Source organism: Desmodus rotundus, chromosome 1, assembly GCF_022682495.2.
Source record: "Desmodus rotundus isolate HL8 chromosome 1, HLdesRot8A.1, whole genome shotgun sequence".
Lineage (NCBI taxonomy): Eukaryota > Metazoa > Chordata > Mammalia > Chiroptera > Phyllostomidae > Desmodus > Desmodus rotundus.
In genome coordinates, this window is record NC_071387.1 from 45775039 (window position 1) to 45791441 (window position 16403).

A 16403-nucleotide genomic window follows, 5' to 3' on the forward strand; every position below is an offset into this window, starting at 1 on the left:
CCTTGCCTATATATCAATGACTTTTACACACACACGTACACACATTCCTGGTCTGAGCTAGATGCACATGCCCCTTCACCCAGATATTTTTATTTAAAAAGTATAAGGCTACAGAAATGTGTGAAACTGGCTGTGGCCGGTGTAGTTCAGTGGGTTGAGCACCGGCCTGTGAACTGTAATGTCGCTGATCTGATTCCCCGTCAGGGCACATGTCTGCATTGCCAGCCAGGTTGGGGGCAGGCAAGAGGCAACCAATTGGTATTTCTCTCCTTCTCTTTCTCCCTCCCTTCCACCTCTCCCTAAAAAATGAATGGGATCTTCAAAACCAAATGTGTGAAACTGTATAATACACAGGAAAACATACACATTGAAAAACACCATTCCACAATGATGGTGGAAAGGAAGCGGTTTTCCTTCATCCCTGAAGAGCAAATTCTGTTGCCTTGAAATTGCAGAATGCTACTTCCAGGGCCATAGCGGAGAATCCATGTATATTTATAGCCCATTCTTAGAGCTTCTTGCCACTGTATTAACTACTTATTTAAACTGTCTTTGCATCGTAAGTCCCAAGGATGCTAATGCCCCCAGTGGTAGACATTCTTTCAAAATGCGAGAACTATCCACTTGTCCCGCAACATCCTCAGAACTGGAAGCTTTCTGGGGCTTTCCTCTAAAACATATCCTGAAACACTGACCATCTCTAAAATCTGTTTTAGAGTTCAAAGTCATAAGAGAAGCCTTGGAACCCAGACACAGGTCCAAACCTGTGATCAAAATATGTGCTCCAGTTATAGTGGGCCTACAGCCTCGCCTCAGTCCATAGATTTAGCCAGGAGTGGTGACTGGAGGCCAAGCCTGGGAATAACATAATCCTCAGAAACACTCTTTCAGAGTTAGATGTCCTTGCAAGATATACAGGGAAGGAGAAAAGCTGCCTGATTCCCATGTTTTAGTAACATTGGGGTAGAGAAAACTTTACCTACACATACTATGAACTATTGATGACCACTTGCTCAAATAATGTGAAAAATTGAAATCCATGGGGGAGAAGCTCAAAACAGCATTCAGAAACCGACAGAAAGACAGGTCAGGCACCAGAGTACCAACAATTTCATCACAGAGGCTGAAACAACGAGAATCAGGGTGACCGTGGCAATTGGTACCTGTTGTACTGAAAGTGTCCAAGTCACAAAGCAGGAGAATTGGTCATGGAGAATTGTCACAAGACAGTGAGCATCGTTGACAGGAGGGAAGCTACAGCTGTTTCTTCTCTGCGCCTAAACGTGTGCTTCCATCCTGTGAAGCTGGCTTTGGCTTCGATGTGCTGAATCACTGTCTTGATAACATGCCTAAGTTACTCCACAGCTGCAAGGGTAGGAGACAGCAAATTCCAATGCATACTAGGTCCGGCCAAGTAGCATAAGCAAGTGACATGGATTGTTTGGGAACTACCCAAACTGAAGAGAGAGTGCCCTGTTAGTACAGGACAGTGATTGCTCAGCCCCAGCTCTTATTTTCATGTAGGAATGTGTCACCAGACCTTCCTCTTATCCAGGAGAAGCTGGACATCTGGAATTTTTTTAAAATATAAAATCTCCCACTTTTAAAAGTTTGACAAGAAAGAAAATATTATAAAAATACCCAAAAATGGTCAAAATGGTAAAGTTTATGTTATGTATATCTTGCCACAATAAAAAATAACAAAAAGAAAGAAATAAAAAGCATGTGAACCAAATAAAAACTACCTGTAGTTTAGATTCAGCTAAGTGGACTTCCTATTTTCAACTCCTGCCCTTGTAATAGGGCCTGGTGTTGGCCTTGCTTCCATCCCAATCCCTATATCTTCCTCTTTTTAAAGATGGCTTAATCCCTTGACTCAGGATCAAGGACCCAAGTCCTAGAATCTGCCTCAAGGCCCCCCTGAGGGTACATTTGAAAATCCTGAGAGTGATCTGGCCCTGAATTCTGCCAAGTTGTCAAGATAACCTGCTTCCTTTGCTGGGGCATCAGAGCTTTATCACCCACCTAGACTGTAACCAATATGCCCACCATCCCTCAAAGGTCCTAGGGTTGCCTGCAGCTAGGTCTGCCTCCACCTCGTGCTACCAGGTCCACACTCTCTCCGTCTGTCCTGTCACACTGTAGGGAATCAGGCACCATCACATCTGTCCTGAGATGAAAAAATTATTATAACTTGTATTTCCCAGCTTCGTGCTATGTTCTGGTACCATGCTAAGTGAGTTACATGAATTATCTCAGTTAATAATTCCCATAACCCTGAAATTTGTATAATTTCATAAGGAACCTGGGGTCAGAAACTACATAATTCATGTAAAATTGCATAGCTACTAAGTAGAAGATCTGAAATCCAAGCTTAAGTCTGAAGCCCATGTGTGCGCCATTGCCTTACAAGGGAGATACAAGCAAGGGAGTGTGGGAGATGTATTTCTATACCTCCATGCAGATGGAAAAGGAGGAGATACTCTTTAGCATTCTTAATCAAATTCATGCCATGCTTTGAAAGTTCACAATACTATCACTTTCTAATTTTGCAACTTTTGTGTACAGTTACCTATGGCTCCCAGGTTTGGGGATTTCATGGTCAGTGATATTTTAAAATATATTTTGGGAGCCAACAAAAGGTTGCCAAACTTCTATTTTGCCAAGTGTAGGGGAAGTCAGAGATGCAATACAGTTCGAGCAGTAAAGGCATCTGGGAAATGCTGGATTCTGTTTAACCTTTTGTCACTGTTTAACGGTCTGTGGCCTCAGGCTTGGCTGCCTACCCAAAGAGACAGTATGCCACCCAAAGATAAACATCATGGCCCCAGGAAGGAGGTTAATGAATGTATAGAGTGTGGACAATTGCCTGAAATGCTATCTGTTAACTTAGAAATGCACTGTTCTTTCTGGTGGGCTTAGTGACTACTCACCCTATGGTTTTACTATTAACATCCTATAAAAAAGAGACCCTGTCCTGGGAGGAGTGTGATTCGTCCTGTGGGCCACCCCTGGGAACAAGCAGCTGCTTTACCCGTGCATGCAAGTTTCTCCTATTACAGTTATTATGAATTTGAATGAGGCTACATGTCAGTTCTTCAGAATCAATCCCGAATTTAGATTTTGGGGGCTTTCTCCCAACACCAAGTAAAGATATTTTTAAATGTATCACTTAGCATCATTATCACTTCACTGAATGAAAAATCTCTAACGCACACAAGTGCACATTCATGCACACATGCATGTGCACATGCACACACGTTAGTAGGTCCGTGGAACCAGGAATGCTGCTTGCCTTTGCCTTCCTTCACGGCTGGTGTGTACATGCAAATACACAAGAGTCCCCAGCAACAATTGTACAATGAAAAACGGTGCTTAGAAAACCATTGTGTGAAAGTTGCAAAGCATTACTCTATAAAACAAAACAATACCATTACAAATAACGACCAGGTTCCCACCTCACAGGCTAGATCTAGAATATCTTATTTTTAATTAGGTAAGTGAGGCCCCAAGAGGTTAAGCAATTTCCTTAAGTAAAACACAAGCTTTTTCAGAGCCAAAACTAGAAGTGAGTTATCCTGGTAGCTACTTCAGTTCTCTTTTCATCACCAGGGGCAATACTACTACAATTTTCACATGATTGCATTTATTCTATAATATTTAACATTGTAAGTTAAATAGGCTTGAGAACGTATAGCTTTGGACGTGCCCCACTATTTTTAAAAATAGTTGTATGAGAAAATGCAATCTGTGGCATGAACTTTCATGAAACCTTGACTATTATCACAGGCATGTTCCCTTTTTTCATGTCCCTCCTCCCCCAAGCACCATGGCAAGGAAGTATAGGGGACTCCATCTCTATCCTCCAGAAAAGGACAATCATTTGACTTTTGATATCAGAAGTTTATAAATCTGTGTGCCTATGGGTGTTCTTGTACCCCCATCAGTACTCAACATAGGAGTAAAACCAACTCACTGACATGTGACCAGATTATTAATATAACCTCTAATTAGAATAGTATTTACTGTTCTGTTGGCTTAGCATCCTCCCTGCACTTTAAAGAGAGCAGTTACATGAAAATATCATTTGAGGCTGGGACTCTGTAGAGAAACAAGAGTGTGCAATTCACACAAACTTGTAAAATTCAAATGTATCTTTTAAAGAGGGAGAGTAATAAATGTATTAAACTAGGGAAACTCTTAGCTCAAGATATAAATAATCAAAGGTGACCACAGGAATTATAAGCCTCAAAACAATGTATTTTCTTATAGTTTTAAATTTGTAATTATTGGCCTGGCCTCTCTAGTAACATGGTATATGTGTGTGTGTGTGTGTGTGTGTATATATATATATATATATATATATATATATATATATATATATATATATATATAAAACACATGACATATTATATATATATAGATATGACCATGAGCATTATATATAACAATATGAGGGTTATATATAGTGTTATCTGTTCAATACAGGTAATACACAGAGGATTTAGGAGATCAGTATCAAGGAAAGCATTTCTATTTATGAAAAGTAGCATCATACCTGAGAACTTCAATTTTCTTCTCCATTTTCCAAGGCTTGCATTTGACATTAGCAATCATTTGTCTTTGCTCATCTAACTCAGCCTTCAGTCTTTCCAATTCCTCTTCATCAATTTCATCATCTTCGTCCCTTTAAAAAAAAAACTTAATAGAGTTATGTTTTAGTTGACTTCCAGACTTAAAGAAAAATGATATCAGAAACTCAGTCATGTATCAGCTTGGCTGTACCCGAGGGTACTGAGATCCGTAAGCACTGGAGCTTGGACCTGAACACAGACACAGGATCTCTGGGATTATTATAACTTTAAAAAAGTAGCATTTACACTCTGATGTCCTGAAACTGAGCTGTTCTTACATACACGGTCCACGAACTCCCAGAAGGGTTACAGATCTATCAAGACTATTTTCTCTCTTCTTTGTTCTCTCGTACACTTCCCCCCACCAACTCTACATTTTCGTTTTAAACTTGATTTTTCAGTAAAGATAGTAAATTAGAGGTGAAGATATCTTTGAAGTACCCTTACATTTTTTAACTTAGCTCTGACTCAAGAGAAAGAGAGAAAAATTGAAATAGGAAAAAATAAAATACGTGTTTCTCCAAGCTAACTTAATCTTTTAATTAAGCTCACAACTTCAATTGATAAAATGCAATTTGAATTATATTTGGTGGAAGTGAATCCTTTGAAGAAGCCTTAAAGGGAATTTAGTTTCTTACTAGGCAAATAAAACATGTCTTTTTTCTTCTGTGTTCCTAGTATTGCAAAAATATTATAGGGGCCAGAAATTGAAGAAAATAAAATGAAAACCTGAGCAACATAACTTTAAATTGAGGAATGTAATGCCATATTGTAGAGATAATTTTTTGGTAACAGATTGTTTCAGTTATTAAGCTTTTGTCACTCGAGTTCAAACTCACCTTTTTATATTTAGTATTGCAATGCTGGGGCTGAGATTCTAGGGCACAATTTTGCTTTGTCACCTGGCTCAACACGAGGTTGTCAATAGGTTCATACTAAGAGGGAACTTGGTCTTCTCTTTGGTTTTCTGTTTGCTTCTTGCTTCTTCCCCCAGGAGCTTCAGGGCCTCGCACAGCTGCAGAGGACTCTGGCTGGCCAGTTTTTCCAGCACTAGCAGAATGAGTTCTGTCACTTGAGCATCAACCCCCCCCCGCCATGGTTTCAGCTCTATAAATCCCTTCTCCATGCTTCTAAGTTTTAATTTCAGTCTCTCTCCATTATCATCTAGCCCTTGGGCAGTAGCTATTTCCTAAAATTGCTATCACCACCATACCTTACTGTTCTCCTTTCACTTTTCCAGTAACCTAGTTAACAATTATTTATTATGTTTAAGCAGTTCCTTGGGTAAATGTCCTTGGTTCAATTAACTGTTGAAATTTTTTTCTACTAACTAGACTCCACAGACATAGGGACCTGACTCAGAGTTAGTCAGAAATATGTTTTGTTGTTCCCTAAGTTCATGACTAAACACGGGAAGAATATGGCAGAAGCTGTTTTTGAAAATTCCAGCTGAGAAGCAGGAGAACATATCCATAGTTTTATAGCCCACCCTTTCAATGTCTTTGCGGTCTCCTTCCTTCCTCACCAATCCATAGGTTTAATAATATCATGATTGCTGAAACACAAATTCGTATTAAACCTCCAGAACATTGAATAACATGTCCTGTTGACAGTTTGGTTTTTGACCAATTCAGATATTTTTGCTTAGAATAGTAATCCTGACTCAAGAGGCTATAAAAGTATACTCTACTAAAACACAACTGGTTGTGTTTGACATTATGGTTGACATTAGGTTGTTTCTGGTTTAATTACTTGATGTTTATTATATAAAATCATTTTTTGGTATTTGGGTTTTTTTTAATATATAGTATTTATTATATTTTTCCCATTACCATTCAGTTACCATATACACCCCTACCCACAGTTATCAACACCCTGTTGTCCATGTCCATGAGTCCTTTTCCTTTTTTGCTCAGTCCCTCCACCCCCTAAGCTCCCCTCTTCCCCACTAACTGTCATCTGCTCTCCATCTATGAGTCTGTCTCTGTTTTGCTTGTTAATTCAGCTGTTCATTAGATTCTACATATGAGTGAAATCATATGGTATTTATCTTTCTCTGACTGGATTTTTTTCACTTAGCATAATGTTCTCCAGGCCCATCCATACTGTCACAAAGAGTAAAATGTTCTTTTTTTTACAGCTGAGTAGAATTCCATTGTATAAATGTCCCATAGTTATTTTATCCATTCATCTATTGATAGACACTTGGGCTGCTTCCATATCTTAGTGATTGTAAATAATGCTGCAGTGAACATAGGGGCGCTTATGCTCTTTTGAATTAGTGTTTTGGGTTCCTTCAGATTATTCCCAGAAGTGGGATTGCTGGGTCAAAAAGCAGATCCATTTTTAATTTTTTGAGGTATCTCCATACAGCTTTCCATAATGGCTACACCAATCTGCATTCCCACCAACAATGAAAAAGGGTTCCCCTCTCTCTACATCCTCACCAGCACTTGTTTTTTTAATTTATTGATGCTGGCCATTCTGACAGGTGTGAGATGGTATCTCATTGTGGTTTTACTTTACATTTCTCTGATGATTAGTGATATTGAGCATCTTTTCATATGTCTATTGGCCATCTGTATGCCCTCTTTGCAGAAGTGTCTATTCAGGCCCTTTGCCCAATTGTTAATTGGGTTGTTTGTTATTATAGTTTTGAGTTTTGTAAGTTCTTTATAAATTTTGGATATTAATCCCTTATCTGATATATTGGCGAATATGCTCTCCTATTCTGCGGGTAGTCTTTTTATTTTGTTGATGGTTTCCTTTGCTGTGCAAAAACCTTTTAGTTTGATGTAGCCCCATTTGTTTATGTTTTTCTTTGTTTCCCTTCCCTAGGGAGATATATCCAATAAAATATTGCCATGAGTAATGTCCAACATTCTGCTGCCTATGTTTTCTTCTATTATTTTTATGGTTTCAGGTTTAACATTTAAGTCTTTCATCCGTTTTGAATTTTTTCTTGTGTGTGGTATAAGAAGTTGGTCTAGTTTTATTTTTCTGCAAGTATCTGTCCAATTCTCCCAACACCATTTAATTAAGAAACTATCTTTAACCCATTGTATGTGCTTCCTTCCTCTGTTGAATATTAATTGACAACAAAGGTGTGGGTATATTTCTGGGCTCTCTATTCTGTTCCCTTGATCTCTGTGTCTGTTTTTATGCCAGTACCAGGCTGTTTTTATTACTATGGCTTTGTAGTATAGTTTGATATTAGGTAGAGTGATTCCCCCAACTTTGCTCTTCTTTTTCAGTCATTGTTGCTATGTGGGGCCTTTTGTGGTTCCTTATAATTTTTTTAAATATTTGTTCTAGTTCTGTGAAAAACATCATTGGAATCATGACAGGAATTGCATTGAATCTATAGATTACTTTGGGTAGGATGACATTTTAATGATGTTAATTCATCCTATGCATAAACATGGTGTGTGCTTCCACTTATTTGTATCTTCTTCAATTTCTTTCTTCAGTATTGTATAATTTTCCAAATATAGGCCTTTTACCTCCTTGGTTAGGTTTATTGCTAGGCATTTTATTTTTTTCTGAAGCAGTTGTGAATGGGATTGTTTTCTTAACTTCCATTTCTATTACTTTGTTATTGGCATATAAAAATGCAACTGATTTCTGAATATTAATTTTGTATCCTGCTACTTAGCTGAGTTCATTTATCAGTTCTAGTAGTTTCTTGGTGGAATCTTATGGTGACATAAAATACTTGAGGGTTCTTTTTAGTACCTCTATAGCCACAGTGTGTTTTCTTTATTTGGCAATTAGAACAGTAGGTGAGTTGATTTGTCCTAGGGGGATAATATATTTTAATAAAAATGATTGCTCCACTTAAAATTACTCAAAAAATTGTTTCCATGCAGACATAGACTAAATTTAAACTATATAGATAATTTTTTACTGAAATCTTTGTGTAAACTATCAAAAAGGAAAAATTTATATCAAGAAACCATCAAGAATAAATTCAGTTAGAAAACAAACAAAAAAAATTGAGACTAATAATTCATCCCTGGCTGGTGTGTTTCAGTGGATTGAGTGCCAGCCTGTGAACCAAAGGGTGGCCAGTTCCATTCCCAGTCAGGGCACATGCCTGGATTGTGGGTCAGGTCCCCATTAGGGGGCACGTGAGAGGCAACCACACAGTGATATTTCTTTCCCTGTCTTTTTCCCTCTCTTCCCCTCTGTCTAAAAATAAATAAATAAAATCCTTTAAAATTGTTTGAAAAAGACTAATAATTCAATTGTTTGATATTTTAAGTCTTTAACTTTCCCACTCTTTCAAAATAATTCACAATATTTACACTTAAGTACCTTAAAACTTTATATTACTGAGCATCTATTAAGAATCTTATATAAAAGAGTATCTAATGTAATCCAGCATCATTAAAGAATGAAATAATGATCTATTCAATATGTAGATTTACCATGGAACTAATGTTTACTTCTTTACATAAACGTTTAGATAGCACTTAATGGAAAACTTCCTAGCACTGTATGCTTTCCTGCTGTCTTAAACCCAATACTTTATATGTTTAACCTATCCAAATTCTATGATTCCTTCAAAAATTCTAATAAATGTTTTTCAATACCCCCTTTTCTGTTTATCCTTATGAGAATAGTTTTCTCCAAAACAGCAAACCGCTTCTTCTGTGGCACATACTGTATTATTTTATAATAAGTTGTATCTAAGTGGTCTCTCCCTTACCTACACTATGAAATTCCAGAGAATGCAGGCAATTGCATATTCACAATCCATGTATACCAAAGCCATTAGCAAATTATCTTCCACAGAAATAGAGCTGGATCAATATTTATTGAGTAAATGTTTATACACAGAATTTTTCTGGATAAGGTTACTATTATTAACCCAGTGCTTGAAGCACACTAAATATAACAATGTCTTCCAAGATAATATGGTATGGAAAGACATTTATTCCTACACTTAATGATCTAAGATGGGTACATTTTTAAAGTCTTTGTTGTTAATGGTTCATTGCTACAGGTGGATCATGCTGTGCTACAAGGTACAGTTGTTGTTGGATAAATTACCTTCAAATATGCAAGTAATGAAAACTCACCAGTATTACAGGGAAACTGTTTTTCTTGGAGCCAAAGAAATAGTTAATCATATCAGAAGGATATAACACAGACATGCTTCATCTTCTAAAATTTAGGGCTAATTTGTTCAAGAATGGTTCTCTATCTTAGGTTTAATTTATTTAAACAATGATTATTAGGAAAAAAGGAAGCATAGTGAGCTGAATTCTCCCTGCTATGAACATATTACTTATTCACTTACTACTGGGTCATGAGAAGTCTGTAATATTATTAGAAATAACTCCAAAATGTATAACAAAGCAGTATTTTTTAACTGTCTCTAAAGATAGCATTATAACCTTGGTCTTAGTTCATTTTAAATGTTTTTTTTCAGCACAGGGAAATTCCCTGCGAACATTTGAATTTTAAAAGACTACAAATTAATTAACTTAAATAAATGTGCTCTGATTTGCCTACTAATCTTTCCCAAAACATATTTGTTAATAGTTTCTTTTTTAAAAAAGATGCTTATCTTCAAAATGAACAATATAAAATAGACCTTTAAACAGAGATCAGAACTCTCAGTCATCCCAAATAATTTACAATACTATTTAGAATAGTTGCACAAATTGTGACAGCAATAATATAATTTGCCAACTGTATGAAGATGAAGTTCATTTTAGCCAAGTTTGGCTCTGTGGAGGAGTGGGGAGGTGTGGAGGCAGGTGAGCTTGTGAGTTTCGCAGAACCAGGATGAGAGTGGGACCAGCTAACGACCAACACTGCCGAAGGGACAAGATTCCCTCAGGCAACAGGGGCCAAACCCGGCTGATTCATATGAGCCTATCCCTAGAGGTTGAACAGTTGATATGAGGGCCTTAAGCAGACCAAGAAGAAAAGAAACAAATTCCCACCCAATTCACTTTTTTATTTTTATTTTTTTAAGATTTTATTTATTTATTTTTAGAGAGAGGGGAAGGGAGGGGGGAAGAAAGGGAGAGAAACGTCAATGTGCAAGAGAAACATCGATCAGCTGCCCCTCACATGCCCCCTAACGGGGCACCTGGCCCTCAATACAGGCATGTGCCCCAGCTGGGAATTGAACTGGCAACCTTTCTGTTTGGAGGATGATGCCCAACTTACTGAGCCACACCAACTCACTTTTTTAAAAGGACCTCTCATAGGTAGAGAGGAAAGGCAAATTCTAGAATGCAACCTATACCATGCCTACTTTTGGTGATGTTTTCTCAATGAAATACTACTGTTAGATATATAAGCTTTGCTAATAAGAAATATTACTGATTAATATGTAATAATAAGACATAAAACTTAAAAGTATGTTGCCTTTTGCTTTTTCAAGGAACAAAGCATAAAGATATTTTTTAAAAGGATACAAATTAAGAAAAATACCAGAGTCAAAATTCAAAGCAGGTGGTGTTTCTTGGTTATCAAGAAAAGAAGAAAGAGGAGGAGCTTGGGAAGGAGGAGAAGGAAAAAAAAAAGAGGAGGGAAAAGAAGAAAAGGGAGATATAAAACATAAATTAATACAAATATAATAAAAAAGGGTTACTTTTATTTTAAAATGAACCACTGTCTATTAATGCCAAACTTCTTTACCTGACAAAATTTTCAGTTGTATTTAATTACAATTATTTATGAAGAGGAAAATAATAGCTAATTATTAAACACTGTAGTGTGTCATCTTGGAAGGATATCTTAGAAAGTTTCTCATCACTTGAAGTCCTAGGAGTGTTTGGGAAGAGATCTCATCACCTCGTGCTGATTTCAGGGCCCTACCACTTGGGATTGGCAAGAGTAAGCTGGCTATTCCCTTAAATCTTTTCCAAGGGCTCTAGGATTTCTATTATTAAATTGGTTTTATATGCACACTTTTCCAACCTATCTGTAATCTACAAATTTCTGGAAAGCAAAGACCAGAAAATTATTTTCTTGGATTTTCCCTAAACAACATTTATTATATTATTCTACACAAAGTCAGTACTAAGTATAATTTTGGCCCAGAGGAACTGAAAAATAAAAGATGTATTAAATAGGAAATGACAATTTTAATCTTCTGCAACAGGGGCTCATACACATTTTTTTTTCTGTAAAAGGACAGATAGCTAATATTTTAGACTTTGAGTACTACATACAACTCTGTCCTATATTTGCCTTTTTTTTCTATTAATAGCCCTTTAAAACTGTAAGAACCATTCTTAGCTCTTGGGCTGGAATTAGCCATAGTTTTTCAATCCCTGATCAGGAAAATCAAGTGATTTGGGCTCATTGTATAGGAGTTTTTCATTTCAATAATAATGCATATAATTAATGGGATAACTTTAAAATATTTAAATTAATTATAATATGTTAATAACTATGAGAGTTTAGATCTCTCATAAGGGAATTTCTCTTAGGCCATTTTTAATATGTATTCATTTGTAAATTCTATTTGAATATTAAAATGCATTTAACGAAGCGGAGTAAAATTGCAGCATCAGGTTAAGCTTGTCTTTCTAAAAGTAGTTTCAGTTGCCGTTCGTGGAGCCAAAGGGTGTCTGAAGGACTGGTGTTCTCTCAGCTTTGGGTGCTTTTGCATGGACAGCAGTTTCAGTTATAGATCAGAACTAACTTACGCTCCTCTCCTCAACTTCTTCTTCCTCTCTTTTTCTCTGGCCTTTTTTGTTTCTTCATCCTCTGGTTCAGGTGGTGGGTCATCCTCACTAATAACATCTCTGTTCCGTTTCCTCTGAGGTCTCAAGCTCTCTCTTCGTGGTAACTTATCTTCATCTTCTTCCTCTTCACCTAAACACAGCAGTTAATGCTTCAGTGAGCAACATCAGAAAGTGCTCTTTCCTGCTACCAAGTGTATTCTTACTTTTTGATTACATTGTCACACATCTGACATAATCCAGCAATTTTCCACATCACAATAAAATGTCCCATGCCATATATATTTCATGGCCTGCCACTTGAATATATTTATCTAGAATTTCATCTCCTTTATGGTTCATCTACTCAAATATGTGAATGTGGAGCTATAAATTTTAATAATCTTTAGAATTCCAGTTTTCATTTACTCGGGTAGCTAGATGACTTGGAGTTTAATATCAAATGATGATCTCTAAATCCAAGTTTAGAGATTACAAATCCAACATATAAGGGTTGATTGATTAACTACTATGTGTTTGCTACAACTTCTACCTTAGAACAAAGGACAAGAATGACAAGACTACAACCTAGAATAATTTTTAAGACATGAATTTAGCCCTTGAGATTTCTCAATTCAAATTACCCTCATTCTCAATTTTAAATATTTCATTGTTTTTCCTAAATAGTTATTTTCCTTTCTCAAATGAAATTGGTAGTAAATACATTTGCTTGACATTCTAGCCTTATAAATAGAAACAATTTGGAAATACAAATTTAATATCAAACTTAAAAAAATGATATTTTTTTCTTTAACTAACAATGCCTCATTTGTCCATAACTTCTTAGGAAGCTTCCAGGTAAGGGACAGAAAGAGAATTCAGTTCCTTCCTTCACAGTTTATCATGTACAATCACACTTCACTTTCATCTCTGTAAAATTCTGATATTCTTAAGTTTATTCTTAGGTAGAATCAACTACTATAAAGTGAAATGTTACTCATATTTATCACAATCTCATAGGAAAAAATTGTACTTCAATGGAAAATTATAAATTGTCTTCAGTATACCCTTCTGTGTTATCTGATTTTGATTCTTGGAGGCTGTTTGTAACTCTCTAAATTATAGATAAATAGATAGCAATGTAAAATAATTCTTGTCTGTAGACACTCTGTTTAGTAGAGGAATAATCCTTTCCCATCAAAACACACACACAGAAAACAGTTATGTCTCCATTTGAACATCATTTCAAAATTTCTGATCTATAAACATATCTGTTCTTTAGATTTGCCTTCGAACTGGTTGTAATTTCTCACCAGATTGCTCATTAATTAGTTAAATATTAACTAATATTTAACTGATAGACGTGCATCATTTTTGCATGTGTTTTATCTTTTGACATTACTTATCAAAACTTTTTTACTAATATTTCAAATCATTGCCTATATTTCTAAAGTCTGGCTAGCAGAGGGAAACAGGAAGACAACTTTACTAAGTTTTGAAAACTAGTCGGTTATCAAAACCAAGAATGAGTTTCTACTGGTTAAATATCGTGGCAATTGTTATGTGTTATTTGTCCATTCTGGCCTTCTGAAATTTTACCCAGCCTTAATTAGGCACATTAGTCACTGACTATAGAAAGAACAGAGCTTGATAGGGATTGAGAGACAATTTCATTCACAAATAAATCAAGCACTCAAGCAGCCACCTCGTACTCTGCATTTTAGTATATTTGTATTAAAAGTAAACTATTAAACTTGTAGAGTTCTACCATGGAAGAAAAGTGTATGATTAGATTTATCTTTTACCACTTAGGAATAAAAAGGCATCTCTTAATGCTTTAACTAGTTTCCAAATATTCAAATTATTAAAAAATAATGTTGCAGTTGCCTACTAAGTGCAGATTTGTACATAATGTTACCTTTTGAATGGGCTTGATTCAGTATTAAAGGGTAGCAGAATACGCCACCTCAAAATATCACTGCTGGAGTGCAAACTTACCACCCCAAAATATGCCACTTTGGTATATTGATTACTTTGAGCTGCAGACACCTGAAAAACAGTGAATTCTGGAAGAGGTTTTCTCTGAGTTCCTCTTATTGGCCTAGAGACACATCCTCCAACAAGAATTCAATTGTCAGAAATCCCCTCCCCAGGAGTTTCAGCCCCAGGGGAGGCTGACACCTCATAGGATTGATGAGTAGAGGTAGACACCACATTCAGACAAACTTTGTCACAAACTAGCACACCTCCCATCTGTTCTTCTAAGGGCCCATTCATCTTTCCTAAAAATCATTTATTTCCTCCTAAGAGGCCTATATCCCCCTTCCTTTTCCCTATTGAGATGATATTTAAGTCTAAGCCACCTCAGACAGTTACTTATTTTTCCTGGGTATCTCCCATATGCATAAGCTATATGTGTTAATAAAATTGTTTTTTCTCCTGTGAGACTGTCTTATATTACAGGGATCTCAGACGGGTAGAGGGAAAATTATTTTTCCACCTCTACAGTACTCAAACCATGGTATCCAGAATCTGTGTGAGATTCTGGGCTGTTTTCATACAGAACGCACCAAATTAATGAAAACAGTTGGCACTGTGAACATTCACATGGTGTTCGTATTGTGCTCAGGTTATTAAATTGACGGCGTTGATGTGTCCTCTAACTGAACTCTTCTTGAGATACTGCTCTTTCTTTCAGTTTTGGTAAACTTGAAGCTGTTGCTCACATAATCGTTTTTCTCAGGTTCCAGCCCATGAGTGATCTGCATGCCTGGAGAGGGGTTTCAATCTAGGCTCTTGAGTTGAACATACACAAGGTAAAACCAATAGGGCAATTTGGACAAAATAACAATGAATTCAGTTTAATAAAAAAGAACTTATTTATTTTAATTGAACTACCTTATCAGTTTTGTCAAAGTGATCAATCTGTTCCATTGTAATAGCTTCAGCCTTAGAGAAAAGGTTTTAGGATGAAGAATTTAACAGGGAAAATGGTACAGAAATAAAAATGTAAAGCTGTCTGGACTACCAACTACTTTATCATGAGTAACTTATACACTGTGTAGAACGTGTGTGTGCCGACTGAATGGAATCTAGAGTGGAAATTCTCCTTGCTGGGTTGACATCTTTTGTGAGACCATCAGAAGTCATCCACACACACTCCTGTGCTCTCAAGTGGCAGCATAATACCACAAGATGAGAGAATGAGCCCCCTGAACTCACTGTTAGTCGACAGGAAGCACATCCTGGCAGGTGTACCCCCACTTACTTGAGCTTTCCTCAGTATCATCATCTTCGCTCTCCTCCACTTGGATTTGTACTGTTGAAGAAAGAAAAAACATAGTGACTTTAAATAATGGGACAGTTGTCGGTAACTGTTTTTGACTATTATTATTTTCTTAATAAAGTTCTTTTGTGCAGTTAATAAAAACACTTTTCAGTAAACTTGTCTAAATGAGCCTTGTTTATTAAAGATCCACAGCTCCAAGCTTCTTATACAGTATTGTGCAAAGATTTCTCTGCTTCATTGCCTTTGAGGATTTGCAAAACATATTAATTATAAGCCTGTCAGCTCAGTTTAAAATAAATTCAACCAAAATGGATTTGTATGACAATAAGTAGACTTGGGGCTTGTTGAATTACTTTATTCTATGATAACCTAATTTTTAGTAAAGCTATATCCACATGTACAATTTGGTTATTATAATCAAATTAACTTACTAAAATAGAGAATATTTCATCCTTACAAGCTAACCAGCATCAAAAAGCCTTTCAAAATGTTTAAAACCTGATATTGCCTATTTCAATTGTTTCCATAGTATTTTATGGACATATCCTAAATTTTCTAGTATTTGGTTTACCTTGATAATATGAAGATAAGTGATATTACACTTCTTTCTAAGACAAAGAACTTTTCTCCTGTTTTTCTCTCATGCCATGCTGAAACAGGGACATTTTTTAGTTTTGTTCTAGTTTTTTAAAGGCACAAAAAAATGTTTTATAAAATCTTTAATGCAAATTAATATATAAAAGCATATTAACTGGCAAATTTTTCCCTTGTCAACTATTGTCCATTCAT

General features: G+C 36.1%; 1 protein-coding gene across 1 annotated transcript in view; it reads right to left on the reverse strand.

Annotated features, from left to right (window-relative positions):
- TMC1 (transmembrane channel like 1) overlaps positions 1-16403 on the reverse strand; it is a 134477-nt gene that overhangs the window by 86233 nt on the left and 31841 nt on the right. The window contains exons 2-4 of the mRNA XM_071220517.1: positions 15594-15644; positions 12311-12479; positions 4559-4687 (exon numbers count right to left, since the gene is read on the reverse strand). Coding sequence (XP_071076618.1) covers positions 4559-4687; positions 12311-12479; positions 15594-15644 — 349 coding nt within the window. The remainder of the gene's footprint in view (positions 1-4558; positions 4688-12310; positions 12480-15593; positions 15645-16403) is intronic.